Here is a 20,102-nt window from a genome sequence, read left to right as displayed (position 1 = left end):
TTAAGAGGCTCCAAGTTGAAGCATATTTAGTAGTGGATAAATTAAGGACAGGCTTGCCTGGCGGGGGCCCACTCCTCCTTAAAGGCAAAGGGACACATTGGATGCCCAGCACAATGGCAGTTGAATGCATCCAATGTGCCTCCACACATTTACTAGCTAGCTGTTTGCAGGCTAGCTGGTAAGTGTGCTAGGAAATACAATGAAAATGGAGCTAAGCAAACTCTGGGAGGCAGTGAAGGACAGAAAAGCCTGGCGCACTATGGTCCATAAGGTCGGACAAGACTAGATGACCGAACAACAACAATCTGTTGAGACATACATAGTTACGTTTTGCTAGGTTTTAATGTGATCAACTCACTTTAAGCTACACAGAACCAATATGCAGTTTGTCAAACAATGTCAACTTTTATTAATGACTTCCTGACCATTGTTGATAATATATTTCCTTTAAAGTTGGCTATAACTTCTGCTACTCGCAACTAAGATAATGCAGGAAAGACAGGTAAAGTCCTTTAACAAGACCGTCCATGTAAATGCCTCCTGGGCACTCAAAATCAGAAATGCAATCATGCAATGGGTTTTGGCACCTTCACTCAGGATTTTGAGTACCCTACTTTCACAGGAGACAGTGGTGAAGTGCTTTATTTTCTATCTGAATGTAATTTGACAATATCGTGGAGAAGAGCTAAATTTTTTTTTTTTTTTAACACATTTTTTTTTTTTTATAAATTTGAGATGAAAATTCATAGATTATGTTTTTAACAGAACATACAAATTACTATACAAATAGAAAGGTAGCATCTTAAATGTTACAAAAAACATTATAGGGTAGCACAACTCGTAGATTTACATTTCTATGCATTATCAAAGAACTTTTTTTTATCATACCTCACAAAGTACATTTTTAGTATATCAAAGGATCAATGGAAAAATAGCTACTGCATACATGGTTATATATTGAGTAGCATAGGCAACATATGTTTATTTTAAATCTGTAGCATATCTGTCAAATGCAGAAAATGCATCTGAAAAAAAAATACCTCAGGCCCAGTTTCTGCGAGGCAAGGGTGACATCAGCATCCTTTAATGCTGCCTCCTGGGCACTTGAATATCCATGAGAATAAAATCCTAAGGTGCATTCTCAAGGAATTTTGAGTGTTTTTTTCAGAAGGCAGCAGTGAGGTGCAGTGCTGTCTACCTGAATGGAATAAGATACTGTCATAATTTCTATATGAGCTTCTTTATATTGTAACATTGGCTATGGACAATGTTATATACAGTGGGTGCCGCCGATTGTGTCCGTCGCGGGAGCCAGCACCGTCACTCCTCCCGCTCAATACATTACTATGGATATGCTGCATCTCGTGGGGGTGGCAGCTGACTAGTAATCATAATTAATAAATATAATTATTACTTGTGTCATACAACATTAGAATTCTACTATAGCTTGTAGGTGGAACATTTGACCGGAAATGTACGATTCTGGCGTTTAGCTGCCTTGTCAAATCTTCTTAGAACATTCGACAGACACCATGAGCCTCCAATGACAGATTCAACCTTAATTATTTTGTGTTTTTGGACAAATGCATTTTTTAATGAAAAAATAAATAAAAAAAATAATAAAGTCCCGCCTGCTGCTTTCGTCTTTTTTTTTTTTTTTTTTTTTTAAATAATAATTTCTAAGTAATTAAATAGATTTATTTTTCGGACGACAACGAAATTCCGAAACAAAATATTTTAGTGTGCACATGTCTAGAACTTAACTACCATCAGATTACAAATTAATGAAATGGTGTGGTTGGTAACTTTTTATCTGGCGGTGCCCTAAATGAGCAAACATGTGGCATATATATATATATATATATATATATATATATATATATATATATATATATGTTATCCCTCTAGCCAACAATACAAATTTTTCATTCACATCCAGTTTAATTTTAATGCTAATATGAATAGACAAAATTAAAAGGTATGGAAAATAATAATTAAAAGGCTGTATGACCGTGTATAGATGGTGTTTATTGGTTTTGTTTTTTAGTTTGGTTAGTTTGTCAGACACTGTTTGGTCTAAAGTCTCATTGTTGAAATAAACATATTTTAGAACTTAAAATGGTTTTGTAAAAAAAAAAAAGAAAGACTTGCTTATAGAGGCTCAACCTGTAGACTTACATCTTTGTATATGGTCAAAGAACTCTATAACCTTCAATATCTTTATATGGTAGAGTTAAAGGTTTATTTTCAGCATATTAACCCTTCTGGCGGTATTCCAGAATGTGGCTCGGGGTTAATTTTCAGTACCATTAGCGGTAACCCAACAAGCTAAAAAACAGCAATAGTAAATTAGAACACTTGCTAGAATTGAGCGATAGTGATTTGTGGGGAAATTCATTTTATTATTATTATATTATTACTTTTTATAATTATTTATAGTTATTTATTATATTAAAATTTATGATTTTGTGTTTTAAAACTTTATCATACCTGGGATGTCTACTACACTCTTGTTTGGACAGATTTAAGTGTGTTAGTACTAAGAATTAGGGATGGGCAAATGGTTCGGCCCAAGCAACCAAAAGACCAAAGAACTTTGGTTGTTCAGACGTTCACCGAACATTATGCGGTGTTCGAAATTCGCAAATTCGAAAGCCGCGGAACCCCATTAAAGTCTATGGGACACTAACATGAAAAACCAAAAGTGCTAATTGTAAAGGCTTATATGCAAGTTATTGTCATGAAAATTGTTTGGGGACCCGGGTCCTGCCCCAGGGGCCATGTATCAATGCAAAAAAAAGTTTTAAAAAACATCAGTTTTTTGGGGAAAAAGTGATTTTAATAATTCTTAAAGTGAAACAATAAAAATTAAATATTCCTTTAAATATCATGCCTGGGGGGTGTCTATAGTATGCCTGTAAAATGGCAAAGTTTTCCCATGTTTAGAACAGTACCACAGCAAAATAACATTTCTATAGGAAAAAATAGGATTTTTACGTCATACTTCCCGGTAAAATGCTTTTCTTTGAGTACATCATGGCACACAGAGTCAGGCTAATATTCATTACCTTCTGGGTTATACTTCATCAGGGGTATCAATGCAAAAAAAGTTTTAAAAATGGCAGTTTTTTTCGGGAGCAGTGATTTTAATAATGCTTAAAATGAAACAATAAAAATAAAAAATATTCCTTTAAATATCGTGCTTGGGGCGTGTCTATAGTATTACTGTAAAGTGGTGGCATTTTCCCATGTTTGGAACAATACCACAGCAAGATTACATTTCTAAAGGAAAAAAAATTATTTAAAACTGATTGCGGCTGTAATGAATTGTTGGGTCTCGGCAATATAGATAATCCATACCAGACTCTCATTTGAGCACACAACCTGGCAAGCTGCATGCAAAAAAAATGTCCCGTGATGTAGATCCATCTCACACCATCCGACGAACCGAAAAAAGAAAAAAAAGGCAACAGCTCCGCCTCCATGGGAGGCTCCCACCGAGTGACGCTTCTTCTCGGCAACAGCTGTTATATATCCAAACAAAAGAACAACTGTTATATAGCTGAGGGTGGGGCCACCTGGTGATGTAAACGAGTGACCTCTCCCCCTCTGATGCCATGTGACATAAGAGGAAGGACAGGTTAGATGATCGGATAAGGGTCTGGTATGGATTTTGGGGGGGACCTCATGCAATTTTTTTAAACATTTTTGGTTCGGGTTTTCCTCTTAATATTCATACCAGACCCAAAGGGCCTGGTAATGGACTGGGGGGGGGGGGACCCATGCCATTTTATTTAATGAGTTTTATCCATATTGCCAGGACCCGACAATTCATTACAGCCACGATCAGTTTTAAATTACTTTTTCTTTTTCATACATCATGGGACACAGAGTCAGGCTAATATTCATTACCTTCTGGGTTATACTTCATCTCCAGGTGAATGGACACTGGTAGACTAAAGGTCTTTAGACAGGAAGTGATCCACTATATAACCCCTCCCATACAGGAAGCATTTCAGTTTTGTAGCAAGCACTGAATGCTCAAAAAAGAAGGGAGAGATCTCTGTGTCCCATGATGTACTGAAAGAAAAGGATTTTACAGGTAAGTATGATGTAAAAATCCTATTTTCTTTTTCATACAGTCAGCTGCGGACTGGTAAATGCCAATTGTTGCAACAGCTGGAGGCTGAACTGGCCAAAGAAAAGGAAACCTTTAATAAGAACTCCAATTTCTTGTCAACCGGGTCTTTCAAGCCCTGTGCATTATCTACCGGACAAACTAAGTTCTTGTTTAAGGAAGAGACTGCTGCAACTACAGCTGCCATGCTCCATTTTTTAACAAACTTTTAATCCATGGCATATAAAAAGGAAAACCTTTTAGGAGGCAAAAAAGTCCTGTAAGGATGTTCCCAATCAGCATACAGGGCCTGTTCCAACAGGGGGTGTAGCGGTAAAGTCTGCGTGACTTGAAAAGGGTAAAAAAAAAAAAAAACTGAGGGGGGCTCAGTCACCTCTGCAAGAGGCAATTTAAAGGCAGAATGAACCATTTTGGTCAGAATCAGGATCAAAAACCTCTGCGACTGAGAGCCAGACATCGAGTGGCTATCTTCTTCCAGATTGCTTGGAAGCAGACTTATCTTCCGGGCACTCCACCAAATCCTGAGCTTTAAACTCTTCCCCATCCTCAACCCATTCCTGCTCCAAACGAGGAGACTCCGGGGAGGGGGATCTGTCAGGCTTCCTGCCACCCTGCTGGATGGAGGCAATCATGCCAGCAATCCTGTGCTCTGACCTGGCTAGGGCTGAGGACAGTTCATCCTTAGTGATCAAGGGTGAAGCAGCAGTGTTGACCGTAGGCACAATACCAGATAGGCGCAGCGGCTCAGATTGCCCGGGAGCCTCTAGTCTTTCAGGAGATACAACACTAGGGATATGACTAGGTTCTTCAGGAACTACTGATGACGTAGGTGTGCCCTTCCCTGTGGTGTTAGTCCCACTCCTCTTTTTGGAAGACATTCAATGCCGCAAACAAAAAGTACTTGGGTGTAGTTACAACATCTCAAAAGGGAGACCCTTTAATAGGGCTCACCAAGCCCCTATGCAACAATCCTGCTAAGCACCTTTAGCCTGCCAAGCAACACCTGTTGACTATAGTAACCCAGGTAAGGAGAAATGAACCGCTGCAAGTGTCTGTTCAGAGCCTGCTCTGTGTCCCACAGCCACCTTCTGGAAGCACCACATGCTTGGCATTCACGGCTTAAATAAGCTGAGTGTGCGTCGGAACGTTCTATGCGTGCGTGTACGCGCATGTGCGCAGTTCCGGCGAGTGGGCGTGACTGTATTTGCATATGATGCAAGGCTACGGCGCATGTGTGGCTAATCTACATGCGGCATGGACGCCAAATAAACATTAACTGCTGAGCCTAGCGGCGCTCCTGCAAATGCACGTGCGAACTCATGTGCACCATGGCAAACCAAGGAGAAATGGTGCACGGTATTGCGCCACTGTACAGGTAAAAAAAAGCCAGACACAAGCAAAAAAGGGACACTTTGCAAATACCCACAGCTAGCTCAGAACTCCCCCGTATGGTCACCGCACACACCAGCATTTAGCTAGCTTGACTGATTGTTACAATCACTGGCACACCCCACAATAATAAAATAAAGGGGTTTCACTTACCCGTCCAGGCACAAGGCCACTTAGGAACTAAGGGCCCAACCTTCACCCTTAATGGTGGGTTCCTGTCCCTTGGACCTTCAGGGACTGGGTACCCTTTCATATTAGGGTCCACTCCCTTGGACCTGTACAGCAACCTGCAGGAAATGCCTTAGTGCTGTAGTGTCCAGGATTTCCACTCTGCAGGGTTCAGCGCCTGGAGGCCACATTACAGGCAAAACCTTGCAGGATCTTAAGTCTTCTTTGCATGGATCGGGTACCATTTATCTAAACATAACAGCCTATGTCAAATGGATCCGATCGGTCAATCCCTTGATTCATTTTGGAACCAGTTGTGGGACTAGAGACCTGGAGCTCAGAGAGCTCAAACAAACCATGCCATCTATCTTGCAGACACTGGTAAAAAACTGAAGTGCTTTCTGTATGGGAGGGGTTATATAAGGGATCACTTCCTGTCTAAAGACCTTTGGTTTACCAGTGTCCAGTCACCTGGAGATGAAGTATAACCCAGAAGGTAATGAATATTAGCCTGACTCTGTGTCCCATGATGTATGAAAAAGAAAAAGTAATTTAAAACTGATCGTGGCTGTAATGAATTGTCGGGTCCTGGCAATATGGATAAAACTCATTAAATAAAATGGCATGGGTCCCCCCCCCCCCAGTCCATTACCAGGCCCTTTGGGTCTGGTATGAATATTAAGAGGAAAACCCGAACCAAAAATGTTTAAAAAAATTGCATGAGGTCCCCCCCAAAATCCATACCAGACCCTTATCCGATCATCTAACCTGTCCTTCCTCTTATGTCACATGGCATCAGAGGGGGAGAGGTCACTCGTTTACATCACCAGGTGGCCCCACCCTCAGCTATATAACAGTTGTTCTTTTGTTTGGATATATAACAGCTGTTGCCGAGAAGAAGCGTCACTCGGTGGGAGCCTCCCATGGAGGCGGAGCTGTTGCCTTTTTTTTCTTTTTTCGGTTCGTCGGATGGTGTGAGATGGATCTACATCACGGGACATTTTTTTTGCATGCAGCTTGCCAGGTTGTGTGCTCAAATGAGAGTCTGGTATGGATTATCTATATTGCCGAGACCCAACAATTCATTACAGCCGCAATCAGTTTTAAATAATTTTTTTTCCTTTAGAAATGTAATCTTGCTGTGGTATTGTTCCAAACATGGGAAAATGCCACCACTTTACAGTAATACTATAGACACGCCCCAAGCACGATATTTAAAGGAATATTTTTTATTTTTATTGTTTCATTTTAAGCATTATTAATGGGGGGGGGGGGGGGTGTTCGGCTCATCCTTACTAAGAATACAATATAAAACACCAAATTTCTATGCAGAACAATGTACCCCTTTGAGATTCAAAAATCTGACATAATCCTACCACCGGGGAGGCTACAGGATACATTAAAAACAGCTATATCTGAGTAGCTGAAAACTAGGCAACATATTTTTCTGAACCTGTAGCGCATCTACCAGATGCAAGTTTTGTAACAAATTAGTAACTGTTGCATATTACATCAGTTTTATGGTATATTTTTGTTCTACACAAATGTATACATATCATAAATAATCTTCAGACACATTATTAAAATTATATATGTCTGGTTCACATGAGAAAAAGTCTACATTGACAAATGAACTGAAAACTTGACAACAGACCAGCATCGTTGTGAGGTGATAAGCTAAATACCGTAGATTACTGGTGTTTCTTAGAATTTCTCCTATGAAATTGCTCTTGTATTTCACACCAGCACACACTATCTATAGTTGTGTCATAGTATCTTTCTGTCAATGTTCATGACAAATGTGGAAATGTGACTACATCTTCAAATATATATTTAGGGTAAAAAGGCATTCACAAAAGATTCTATTAAAACAATTTGCATAACGCTGAATATGTAAATCATATGTAAAACATCAAGCTGAATATGTAAATTTGTTGTGCGTGAATCCCAAGTCTTCTCCTCTTTTGTTTGCTTCCAGGAGAGGTCCTTCACTGGGTCTCAATGTCATATGTCATTGCCTGTGACACTTGGACACTTCCTTCTGGATGGCCATCTGTGGGATCCTCTCAGGGTAAAGAAGAGGACAACATCATCATGGGGGGTGGCAGGGGACCAGTGGTCTCAGGATGCCATTACAGCACCGGACCTGGTGACAGTGAGGCATCTTGATGGGGACTTGGGTCAGTATATTTGCCTTTACCAGGTATGGTGGGAGGGAGGTTTTGTAAAAAAAATATATTCTGATCAGAGTGGAGCTTTAAAGCAGAGTTCTACCTAAAAGTGGAAGTTCTGCTTTAAGAACTCATCACCCCTTTACAAGCCACATTTGGCATGCTATTTTTTTTGGGGGGGGGGGGGCGAACGGGTACCTAGTTTTGACAGATACCCAGCTCCCACTTCCGCTCAGGCCGCTGAGGCAACTCAAGCAGAAGGTCTCCTATCCACCTCTCTCCCTGCAATCTATTGGGACACGTCACAGGTCCTAGAAGATTACCTGGCCATTGAGGAGGCGCAGCACGATTCACGCATGCACACCCGGCTGTAACGCTGCATGCTGTCATAGCCGTGTGACCACACTTGGGATGCTGGCACAGGAGCGAGGTGAGGGAGAGAACCGAGGGATCAGGCGGCCGCATGGCTGGACCGTGGGACAGGTGAGTGTGTGTTTATTAAAAGTCAGCAGCTACAATTTTACAATTACATCTGGAACTCTGCTTTAAGTAGCAGTGGTTGATATCCCTTCCCACATATCATATAAAGTTTTGAAAATTAGGATATTAAAACAACAAAAAATAGCCATGTAAGTCTGGGTAAAAATAATAATATGTTGTTAGCACTGTAAATAATTGTAAATTGGATGGTGGTTTTTTATTTAATTTCTGCCTATTATACACTCATGCAATGCCATCTGTTTGCTATTAGGCATCTAGTTATTTCAGTGGATTGCCCACCAGCAAAATGTCACTGGCAATGACTTACACTTATGGGCACTGTGTGCCAAGTCTGATTAATCTATGATATTCATTGGTATTTGCTTGCCAAATCATTAGCATTATTGACTGTATTTTACTAGTTTTAAATAGGTTTCCTTAGCTATAATTGTTCCATTAAAGATTGGAAGTAACTCTGCCTAAATTGGGCAAACCTTTAAAAGCGTTATATATTAGTGGAGTATCAGCAGTTTACCTATATGATAACAATGAGCAATAATTCAGACATCTTAGTAAGCAAAAAGGTTTATCTGACATCACCATTTATTATGCATCAATTCACAGTTTTTAGCTACACCATTATTATTAATTTAAAAGATTATATTATTTTGGAAAACACAACTATGCTATAAAAATAGAAATGTTGTGTTAATATTTGATTTCTTATCTCTCCCTTACTGCTAGAGCTTATGTCATGTAATAGTCAAGTCAAGGGATGCTTTGTTAACACCGGTGAACAGCAACGATCACCCCACTGGAGCTGGAGTACTCTGGTAACAATCATGCCACATAGTTGGGTCTTTTGGAGTAGCTGTGTGCTATTAGACTCCAACCCAACTGCCCACACACTGGTTCTGACAGTGGTAGTCCTCTTACCTGGCTGCAGATCACCTGTCCAGCTGATGAGGGAGTGAAGCTGAGGAATTTATTTCCTCTGGGCATATCCGGGAACCAAGGAAGTTCTGTGGAAATTGATTTAAAGGAGGCTGCTCCTGCATTTGAGCATGCTAAGTAAATGGCTACTCTGCTGCATTACATATTGTTAAAGCTGAACTTCAGACAAGCAGCTAATTACATAGATGAGCTATATAAGGACCAAATGATTTGTATGGCTGCCCATCCAATCCTGAAATATACACAACTCTGCATTGCAGCATAAGCCTGTCTGGGGGGAGGGGGGGGGGCTGCTGCAGTTTCATTTTCACTTACAGATCCCTCCCACACCACCACCCTGTAACTATACAGTGACAGAAGACACAGCACACCGATGGGATCATCTGTCTGTCACTCTGCTCTCCCCCTATCACCATGCTACTTGTACTGCAGTACTCCTGAATGGCTCCTTGTGCTACTTCAACCTCCCTCTCTCTGAGTTTTTCTGTGGAGACTGTAAGAGAATGATACCCCATCAAATTCACAATACACAGAGCTGCATTGATTTGTGCATGTTATATAAGTTCAGCTTTAGAGGGTATGAAAACAATGCCATAAAATGTGTTAACACTTTTGCCCCCAACCCCCTATGTAGGTCTAGCCCACCTTCTCCCTCCAAATTCCTATTCATACCCAGATCTTGCTCTGAGGCCCACTTTATTGTTTCCTTTCTGCCTGGCTGGTAAATGGGGCAGCTTCTACTTAGAAAGCTTTGGGCAAAATAGTAAGCTGGCTACGCAGGTTAAAACCTGTTTGTACAATCTTTGTGCAAGCTCCCTTAAAGTGTATGCAACCCTAAAAAATCTAATTAAATAATGGATCCAGTTCCCTTAAAGAATGTATAACAGCACAGTGCTTGTGCTGTGTAATTTGGCCCCTTGTATAATCTAAAATACCTGGTTGATCCCGCCTAGTTCTACCCTCCCCCCCAGTAAACTGACCACAGTTTATCATGCAGCTGAGCCCTGACACCATGGTCAAATTAAGTGCCTCCCTCTTCCGCATCTCTCTTCTGTCCTCCTTTTCCCCTCCTTCCATGCCTGTCACCGCGTGCCAATGTCGCTCTTTCTTCCTGCCCCTTCCCTTCCTGCTGCTATAAAAACTATGCTCATACAATTCCCTCTGTTAGATAACAACATATCAAACAGTAGTATACAAATAAAAAGTCAAAACACTGGGTCATTAAATTACTAAAACAGCGATGAAATTAAACATGATATAAAATATCACATGTGGTCTTCCCCACAAGTAAAAGTCTATAAACAGTCGATAGTAGTAGGGACAATTCAAAGCATTTTGGATGTTGAGTCAAAGTGGTCGTAGCGTGCATCTTTCATCAGAAATAGTGAACAAAATCCACCTCGTGAACCACAACCCCCAATGTAAAAGTGGCACATTTTAGAACAACTGTAATTTAGTGCATGAGTCGCTGTCAGAACCAAAAGTGTTGCAAATGCTTCATGAATTTGGTGCAGTACATTAACAAGAGGGATTAACATCAGAAAGACTTTATTGATTTCCCCCAATATGCTTTAATTCCAAATTTTACCATATTTTCACTCAGATCACACAATCCAGCAAGTGAGCTTACGGTCCATTTTCCCTATTCACCACAATCGCCCTGCACTGGTTATTTTTTCCAGGCTCTGGACAGTAGTGTAAGTCTATAGTGTAGGCTCTGTAGTGTAAGCCCCCTGGGAATATGCTAGGTGCACAAAGTGAACTGTTAGTGGTAGCTGCATCCTATAGAAAGATAGAAAACCATATAGAATATCCACGCTAAAAACACATATAATACAGGTAAGCAGTCTCTTAACCAATCTGTGACACCAAATGCAAACATATATATATATATCTGTCCGCGATCCTCAGCCGCCCGGGCTCCGGGAGAAGAAGCCACCCCGCGGCGTCTGACACCGACCCCACCCGTACACCGAACACCCGTCTGTCACCACTGAGACCCAAACCAACCCAGCCACACCTACCAAGCACACCCCACCCACAGCGCTGACTGTACACAGCAACACTGAGCCAAGCTTAGACCTGTCCACAGAACAATAATAGAACATTATTATGTCTATACTGGAAATATGAAAGGTCAAGTTCTCGGTATGGCATAAACAGGGGAAAAGGGGATATGTAAAATTCCTCCAAGGCATATGGAACTCCAATTGTAACCATGGTCACTAGTACTGTTTTGTGTAAAAAAAAGTCATGCCAATCAACCTAGTTCCAAGGGACAACCAAATATATTTATTACCGAAATTGGCCCAAAGTTTTGAGGTAAATTATGATTCTTATTGGGTTTAGGGATCAGTGACATGTTAGCTAACAGCATTTCCTCTGGGAAGCTACCACCTAGTAGAATCGAGTTGAAAAGTTGCATCATTCTGGGGGCTAAAATCATGGAGAATTTTTTGTAATAGAGGGCTGAAAAGCCGTCCGGACCCGGGGCCGAACCCAACTTCAGTGACTTGAGTACCCCCAAGATTTCCGGAACAGTAAAAGGGGCATTCAACGCCTCCGCTTGTGAGGAGGAGAGCGTTGGGAGAGGGATGTCTTGCAGCCAGGACAGGTCATCAAGAGAAGGAAGGGTGCGGGGGGCCTGGGACAACCAAATATATGCAATACACAACATACCTGTAATAAACACTACTTTAATGTTTTCTATGTTCAGTATGAACCTGCATAAAAAGGGTAACATTTTGGACAGGATAACACATCATGGATTTGATTATCAAGCACAAAAATAGAAATGCCAAAAAAGAAGGCAGATTTAGAAAAGGAATGCATAAAGAGTACTATAGTTAGGAGATGCTTTATGAAATTACATAAATAAGTGAGGCCAATAAATAAACACATCACAATATAACCAAGTAACCAATTTGAGGTAAGGTTTCCAAAAAAATGGAAGTCAAGACATTTGTCACCTACCTGTTTTCTGAAATGGGATATTTCCTCTGGCAATCAATGATAACAGGAGACAGCCGCCCTGGAAAATCCATGTTTTCTTTAACATCCCATAAATGTGAGCTGGTCCTTATACCAAATGTACTGACACCTTCTGTTAGTTTAGCCCTGCAAAAGAAACCAGTCACATGTTTAATGTGCAGTAAGATACAGAGATTCTTAATTACCCTAGCAATAAGTAATAAAACAATAGAAATGATTAGGTAGGAAAAGAGGAATGACAAAGAAAGTAAGAAATACAGTAAATTAGGAAACTGTAGTCCCAGAGATGTCTTTGCAGTGAACTAAGTAGGATGACTGGAAACAAGCAGAAAAATGGCTCAAGTCATTGTTAGCATCTGCTTGAATCCCCTTGTCTGTCAGTTCTAAAGAGCTATCTGTGGACTCATATAATAGGATAAGGTGTTCATTGGATTACTGTAGAAACTGTATTCCACAACTTTCAGTTCAAAGATTGATAATTAATGAGGTATTTAGATATTGTCTGCATGACAGATTGCTCCTACGGGTATAATGTTTAACGTCAGGTGAATTATAATTGTATCCTAGATTCATTTGGGTGCAGAGGGCATTTTTTAGATTCCCCAGAGGTTCCCCCCTAGTGAGTAGATTGCATTCATATTTTTGCCACCCAAATGCATTATTTTAAATTTTTCTACATTAAACCTCATTTGCCATGTACTTGCCCACCCCATAAATTTGTTCAGATCTTCTTGCAAGGTTTCTATATCCTGCGGAGAAGTAATTACCCTGCTTAGCTTACTGTCATCTGCAAATACAGAGATTGAGCTGTTTACCCCATCCTCCAGGTCGTTTATGAACAAATTAAACAGGATTGGTGCTAGTACAGAACCCTGGGGAACCCCACTTCCCATCCCTAACCATTCTGAGTATTCCCCATTTATCACCACTCTCTGAAGTCGCCCTTGTAGCCAGTTTTCAATCCATGTACTCACCTTATGGTCCATGCCATCGGACCTTACTTTCTACAGTAAAAGTTTAAGGGGAACCATGTCAAATGCTTTTGCAAAATCCAGATACACCACGTCTATGGGCCTTCCTTTATCTAGATGGCAGCTCACCTCCTCATAGAAGGTTAATAGATTGGATTGTCAAGAACGATTTTTCATGGATCCATGCTGATTACTGCTAATGATACCATTTTCATTATTAAAATCTTGTATGAAGTCTCTTATCATCCCTTGCATACCATTGATGTTAGGCTAACTGGTCTGTAATTCCCAGGGATGTATTGTGCCCCTTTTTTAAATATTGGTGCTACATTGGCTTTTCTCAAATCAGCTGGTACCATTCCAGTCAGTAGACTGTCAGTACAAATTAGGAACAATAGTCTGGCAATTACTTGACTGAGTTCCCTAAGTACTCTTGGGTGCAAGCCATCTGGTCCCGGTGATTTAATAATGTTAAGTTTCCCAAGTCTATTTATAATTATGTCCTCTGTTAGCCATGAGGGTGCTTCATTTGATGTGTCATGAGGAAAAACACTGCAGCTAAGGCCGCGTACACACGGGCGGACTGTTCGCCCAACTTTGTCCGCTGAACAGTGTTTGGGCGGACAGTCCGCTCGTGTGTGGGCTTTCAGCGGACAGTTTCAGCGGACAGTTGGACGGACAAGGTTTTTCGGAATTTCCGAAAAACTGTCCGCTGAAACCTTGTTTGAGCGAACAGTCCGCCCGTGTGTAGGCTTGTTCGTCAAACAAAGTTGCGCGCATGCTCAGAAAGGATTTTCACTCCGAAAGCTATAATGCAGTGTATAGGACGTCGTATTTTTCGTCCCGTCGTACGTGCCGTTCACGTCATCGCGCACGGTTTCAGCAAACTGTTCGTCCGTCGTGTGTGGCCATGTCCGTCCATGCTAAGTTTGAGCGGACTGTTTGCCGAAACTGTTGGACGGACAAAGTTGGGCGAACAGTCCGCGCGTGTGTACGCGGCCTGAGGTTACTGAAGCCCCCCGATTTCCTTGTGAAGACTGAGGAGAAGAATAAATTCAATACCTTCCATCTCCCCATCCTTTGTAACCAGATGTCCTTCCTCATTCTTTATGGAGTCAATATGGTCTGTCCTCCCTTTTTTTGTTTATATACTTAAATCATTTTTGGGGATTTTTTTGCTCTCCTCCGCTATGTGTCTTTTGTGTTCTAGCTTAGTCACCCTAATTGCACCCTTACATCTAGTTGCATTCTTTGTAAAGTTTGAATGTTGATGATGTTCCCTCAGCCTTGTATTTTTTGAAGGCCTTCTCCTTTGCTTTTATATGCATTTTTACATTAGAGTTAAGCCATCCAGGATTTTTGTTCATTCTTTTAAATTTATTTCCCTATGGGCTGCACTGGCTAATGCCCATATTTAATATGAAAACACATCTCTCCTCTGTGTTCTTTGTTTCTAGGATTTTATCCCAATTTATATCTTTTAGCAAGGTTCGCAGTTTAGGGAAGTTGATGCTTTTGGAATTCAGTGTCTTTGTGTTCCCCTTGTGTTTCCTATTTGTGTGATTTATACTGCAGCCAATTGACCTGTGATCGCTATTTCCTAAATTGCCCCATATTTCCACATCCGCAATCAGGTGTGTATAGTTGGTAATCAGTAGATCTAGTAACACATTGTTTCTAGTTGGTGCATCTGCCATCTGACCAATGAAATTGTCCTGCAAGACATTTAGGAACTGGCAAGCCTTAGATGAATGCGTGGTTCCCTCCGCCCATGTCTGGATAATTAAAATCCCCCATTATGATAACACTTCCCATTATTGCTGCTCATCCAAATTGTGTTCGGAGGTCCGCCCCCCCTTACTCCTCAGGTTAGAGGGCCTAAAGCATACTCCCAGTATTATTTTCCCCCTTAGCTTCATCCCTTTGGAGCTCTACTAATAATGATTCCACCTCCTCCCTAGCTCCTTTATTGATGTCATCTCTCACATTCATTTGTACATTATTCTTGATATATAGGCATATCCCTCCCCCTTTTTTACCATGCAATAAAGGGAATACATTTGAATGGTTTCCAGCCACTTATGAGAGCTGCTGAACCAGGTCTCTGAAATTCCCACAAAATCGAAATCATCCTCGTTCAACAGTAAATATATGAGAGAAGCTGGTACGAGCGAGATCACCCAACCCTGTGCTATAGAGGTTCTTTGTATAAGGTGTTTGATACATGGGGGAAGGGGTGTTGTGAATGAATTTGATTACAGTGTGCACATTTGAGAGTACAATATAATGTGAGCACAATTAAAAAGTGAAATATATGCTTTTTGCATGGATGCACTGCATTTTGTTTTCTTTTTTGGAGATATTGTGAAGAAGACAATCCAAGGATTTGATTGTTATCCATTGGAGCTTGTTGTCACATACTCATTTGAGCACATTATTAGATATTTAAGTAAAGTTATAGTTCTTCTTTCTTTTTTTTATTTGGGGGGGGGGGGGTGCAAATGGAAAGACAAGAGGAATAATAATGAAGGTACTATGACATTCAGAGTGATTATGCCTTATTAGGCTCATATGTGGATCAGAAAATCAAGTAACAGTCTGGGAGATAGAACTTTTGGCATATACTTACCTGTTGAAGGATTGAAGTGTGCCACTCTTACACGTTTAAAGTGTGAAATTTAAAGAGATTGGACAATAAAGGAGCAGCAACACATTAATAGAGTTATGATTAGATGATGGAGGCCAGGAGAGCTTTACCTTGTTAACTAAGCTAAAGGAAATTTCCTTTGCAAAGTGAACAGTTTGTTTGCCTTAAGTAAACCAACCACTATGAACCAAAATTAACATGAACGGTTTACTTTTTTTATTTCATTAACAATTAATAATACAATAAACTATATTTCAAGATTATAGCCTTCCCAAGAACCATTACATTTACACAAAGCTGGGGATCATCTACACATGAGATGTTCTAGATGCTTGTCAAACATATTTAAATGCCATGCTAAACACAAATATTCAGGCAAGAAGGCTGAAAGATATTTATAAATTGTAATAAAATGGCTAGCTTATGCCTGGCTACCCAAGAATGAAGAGTCACTCTGAAAGTATATCAATAAAGGTTATTAGTGTGCTGAAGGTTAATTAAAATCCCTCTGGACACATAATACATCTTTAAAAAAAAGGCTTGTTTTGATGCTTTCAAACAAACACACATTTTATGAATGAAGAAAGACAAAGATAATGAAAAACTGAACTTTAAGCATTGGGCTGCTTTGCCTGGAAATCATTCTAATACCATGCAATGTCCCTGTTGTGCTGTGCAACATCTATTGTCTTCTCAGTTGCTCCTTCCAATATAACTAAGAAGGAAGCACTAGCACTACAAAGTGAATTCCCATTCACATGGGAGGGGAAAGAACTAAAATATCTTGGAATAAAATTAACAGCCTCCCTTGGGATACTGTACCAAGCTAACTTTCCTGTCGCATCATGGCAGCATACACTCTGGGTTGTGACTCCGCCTCCACAACCTGATAGGACCACATAGCTATAAGATGAAGATACGCCCCCCGCCCCGGTATTCTCTTATTTTTCCTCACCTGTTGGGACCGCATGGATCATCACCCTCTTACCGTTTCGCCCCAGCCAGGTTCTAGCCTCTCCTGGGTGGAAGTCCTTACCGGTACAGCCTCTAAAGGAAGCTAAATGGAAGGAACCCCACTCTGGTGATCTCAGGGGTATGAATACTTTTTCTCTGCAAACAGAGCATTGCCTCTGTAGCCGTTGAAAGTAAGCCTTAAACAGGCTGAAGGCATATAATAAAAAGATCGGTCTTAAAGCCTTAAACAGGCTTAGTACCTGCGGTGGTCTCCGGTTTCCTGTTCCTCCCTGGTGTCACTCTGTCTGCAACCTGACAGCATACTCTCTGCCTTCAGTATCTCTTGTCACCTTAGGTTTTCTGGTGCCTTTACCCCAGTGTTGCCTTTCTGCCATATTTTACTTCCTTTTCCTTAGCTCTGTAGCCGCATGGCACTACTGAGCATGTGCGGGCGGGACATGACCCCGGCTCCAATTTTAAAAGGGGAAGATGCCTTTTTTAACGCAGATGCCTTTTTTTTGCCTGTTTTTTTGTGCTCATCTGAATTTCATGACTGCTGCATTTCTGTTTTTTTCTACCCCAGTGTTGCCTCTCTGTTTGACAAGTATCTCCCCTGTATTTTTCTTCTCTCTATTCCCCTCTTGTTTCTGTTATGGCTTTATCTTCCTTACCCTTTTTGTGTTACCTGTGTCTTCAGGCTTCCTCTGTTCCCTATCCATGGAGACCACTGCTCCAGCAGATCACCACCAGCATAATAGGTAAGAGGGGAGGAGTTTGGTAAGTAGAGAAGATCGAAAAAGAGAGCAGGACGCACTAGCGCTACCTAAATGGTTAGCCCCATCAAGTCCACAAGATCATCTCGCAGAGATTCCTCGCATAGAAGAAGCCGCTCTGGCCATAGGCGGAGCCATTCGGGTGGAGGAAGTCGCTCAGGGAAAGGGAGTCACAGAAGGAGTCGCTCCAGGTCTTGTTCAAGGCGCAGCTATTCCCGCCAAAGAAGATCCCCTGACCGGAGGCGCCATTCACCAGCACGCCACTGCCATCCTTCTGAAAATACGTGCTGGGTATGTGGGGCCATTGCCCTTCCAGATATGTTGGCATGCCGCTGGTGCTTTGAAGAAGCCACCAGAGAGAAAGGGCAAGAACACAGAGAGCTCACAGAGTCTTCTGCCCCACGTGTCGCTCCCGACACGGAGTTATCTCCACGGGGTGCTTCGCTGGCTCCCCCAAGTACTTCCAGAGAGCATGATTCTCCTTCAGATGAGGAAGAACTAGAGGCTTCAGCGGGCTTTGACTTCTCCCTAATAGAGCCTTTTGTGAGGTCAGTGAAGGGGGCCATTAGCTGGGAGGAACCCCAGGAGGCCCAACCCAAAAGGAGAAAATATTTCCCGAACCTGATGAGAGAACCCGAAGTCTTCCCCTTCATTGATGAGTTGGAGGAACTTATCAGAGACGAGTGGCAGAGACCCGAGAAGAAAGCAAATCTTAACAATCGGCTTGCCAAACTATATCCTCTAAAGGAGGCTAAAATTAAATCTCTCGTGTCCCCGCCAGTGTTGGATGCATCCCTCATGCGCGTGGCCAGACACGTTACGCCCCCTATCGAGGACGCTGTGTCATTCAAGGATGTCCTGGATAGGAAGATCGATACTGATCTCAAAAGAGCTTACTCAGCAGCAGGAGGTGTATGCAGGCCAGCAGTGGTTCTTGCAGCTGTGGGTAAGGCTATTGCCAGTTGGTCAGCAAGCACAGAAAAACTTGTATCCAAGGCGCTGATCAGGACCAAATAGTTAGGGCCCTGCAAGAACTAAGCCTTGCAGGGGATTTTGTGGCAGAGGCATCTGTGGATGCTATTAAGTCTGCATCCAGGGCTATATTGTCCTCGGTAATGGCCCGACGGGCTCTCTGGCTCAAACCCTGGGCGGCAGATCCTGCTTCCAAGTCCAATTGGTGCCGCATCCCGTATGATGGTGAGAACCTTTTCCGCGCAAAATTGGACTCTGCTATTTCTAAGGTTACTGGCGGAAAATCAGGGCCTATCCCCTCGGATAGAAAGCCAAAGCTTCAGAGGCCTCCTCCCTTTAGGCGTAACCTCCCGGACAGGTACAGGGATGCCAAGTCCTACAGGCCTGGTAGGGAGTACAGAAGGAACTGGAAGGCCCATCAAACGTCCTTCCTGACGTCCCAGAAGCCCAGGACCCCGGCATCTACTGACCAGAAGTCCTTTTGAAGGCGCGTCCGCCCAGCCAGCAGTGGTGGGGGCCAGACTCTCAAAGTTCACGCTGGTCTGGGGGGAAACAATAAGCGTTAACCACCGTTCGCATCGGGCACAGATGGTCATTCAGGTGACTTCCCCCAGGGAACCATTTTTGCCCAACAAACCTCCCGTCATCCCGGCAAAAGAGGTTAGCCTTGACCCGATACGTTCAGGATCTGCTCCAAAAGGAAGCAATTACCGAGGTGCCCCTATCCCAAAGAGGTCGGGGGTTCTATTCCCCTCTATTTCTAGTAAAAAAGAAATCAGGGGACCTACGTCCGGTCCTGGATCTAAACGTAAACCGCTCTATCCAGGTAGAAGCATTCAAAATGGAGAGCCTACAGTCTATCCTCCAGGCCATAAATCTGGGGGACTGGATGCTCTCCATAGATCTACAGGGCGCCTACCTCCATATCCCTATCCATTCAGAACTCCAAAAGTTCCTCAGTTTTTCGCTAAACCACAGACACTTTCAGTTCTGAAGTAGTCAGTTTGGAAATTCTGTGGCTCCCAGGACCTTTACAAAGGTTCTTCTTCCCGTTATCGCGCATCTGATGGAGAGGGGGCTGCGAGTCCACCATTATCTGGACAATATTCTTCTCCTCTCAGACAGCCGGGAGTCGCTGTTACAGCATTGAAAGATCCTCGTCTCCACTCTGCAGAATCTGGGATGGCTCATAAACTGTGGGAAGAGCCAGACTCGGCCCACCCAGAGAATGATCTTCTTAGGAGCCCAGTTGAATACAGTGCAGCTGCCTCCGGAGAAGTCTTCCCTGTTGGTCCGGAAGGTGAAGAAGGCCATTCTAGCAAGATCCCTTTCGGCCAGAGTATGCCTCAGCCTTCTAGGCTCCCTATCAGCGACAATTCCTATGGTCCGTTGGGCTCATTGGCACATCAGACCTCTGCAGAACTCCTTCCCACATCAGTGGGATGGTTCATCCATGACCCAGACGATCCGGATCTCGGAGACAGTCAGGCGCTC

The 20,102-nt window shown here is 42.3% G+C and overlaps 1 protein-coding gene across 1 annotated transcript in view; it reads right to left on the bottom strand.

The window, feature by feature from the left end:
* TMEM132D (transmembrane protein 132D) overlaps positions 1-20,102 on the bottom strand; it is a 1,480,018-nt gene that overhangs the window by 708,817 nt on the left and 751,099 nt on the right. The window contains exon 3 of the mRNA XM_077461813.1: positions 12,274-12,417. Coding sequence (XP_077317939.1) covers positions 12,274-12,417 — 144 coding nt within the window. The remainder of the gene's footprint in view (positions 1-12,273; positions 12,418-20,102) is intronic.

Source organism: Lithobates pipiens, unplaced genomic scaffold (assembly GCF_037356315.1).
Source record: "Lithobates pipiens isolate NorthernLeopardFrog02 unplaced genomic scaffold, aLitPip1_a1.2 Scaffold_3, whole genome shotgun sequence".
NCBI lineage: Eukaryota > Metazoa > Chordata > Amphibia > Anura > Ranidae > Lithobates > Lithobates pipiens.
Note: the sequence above shows the minus strand (reverse complement) of the source record. Positions and strands in the feature narration are given on the sequence as shown.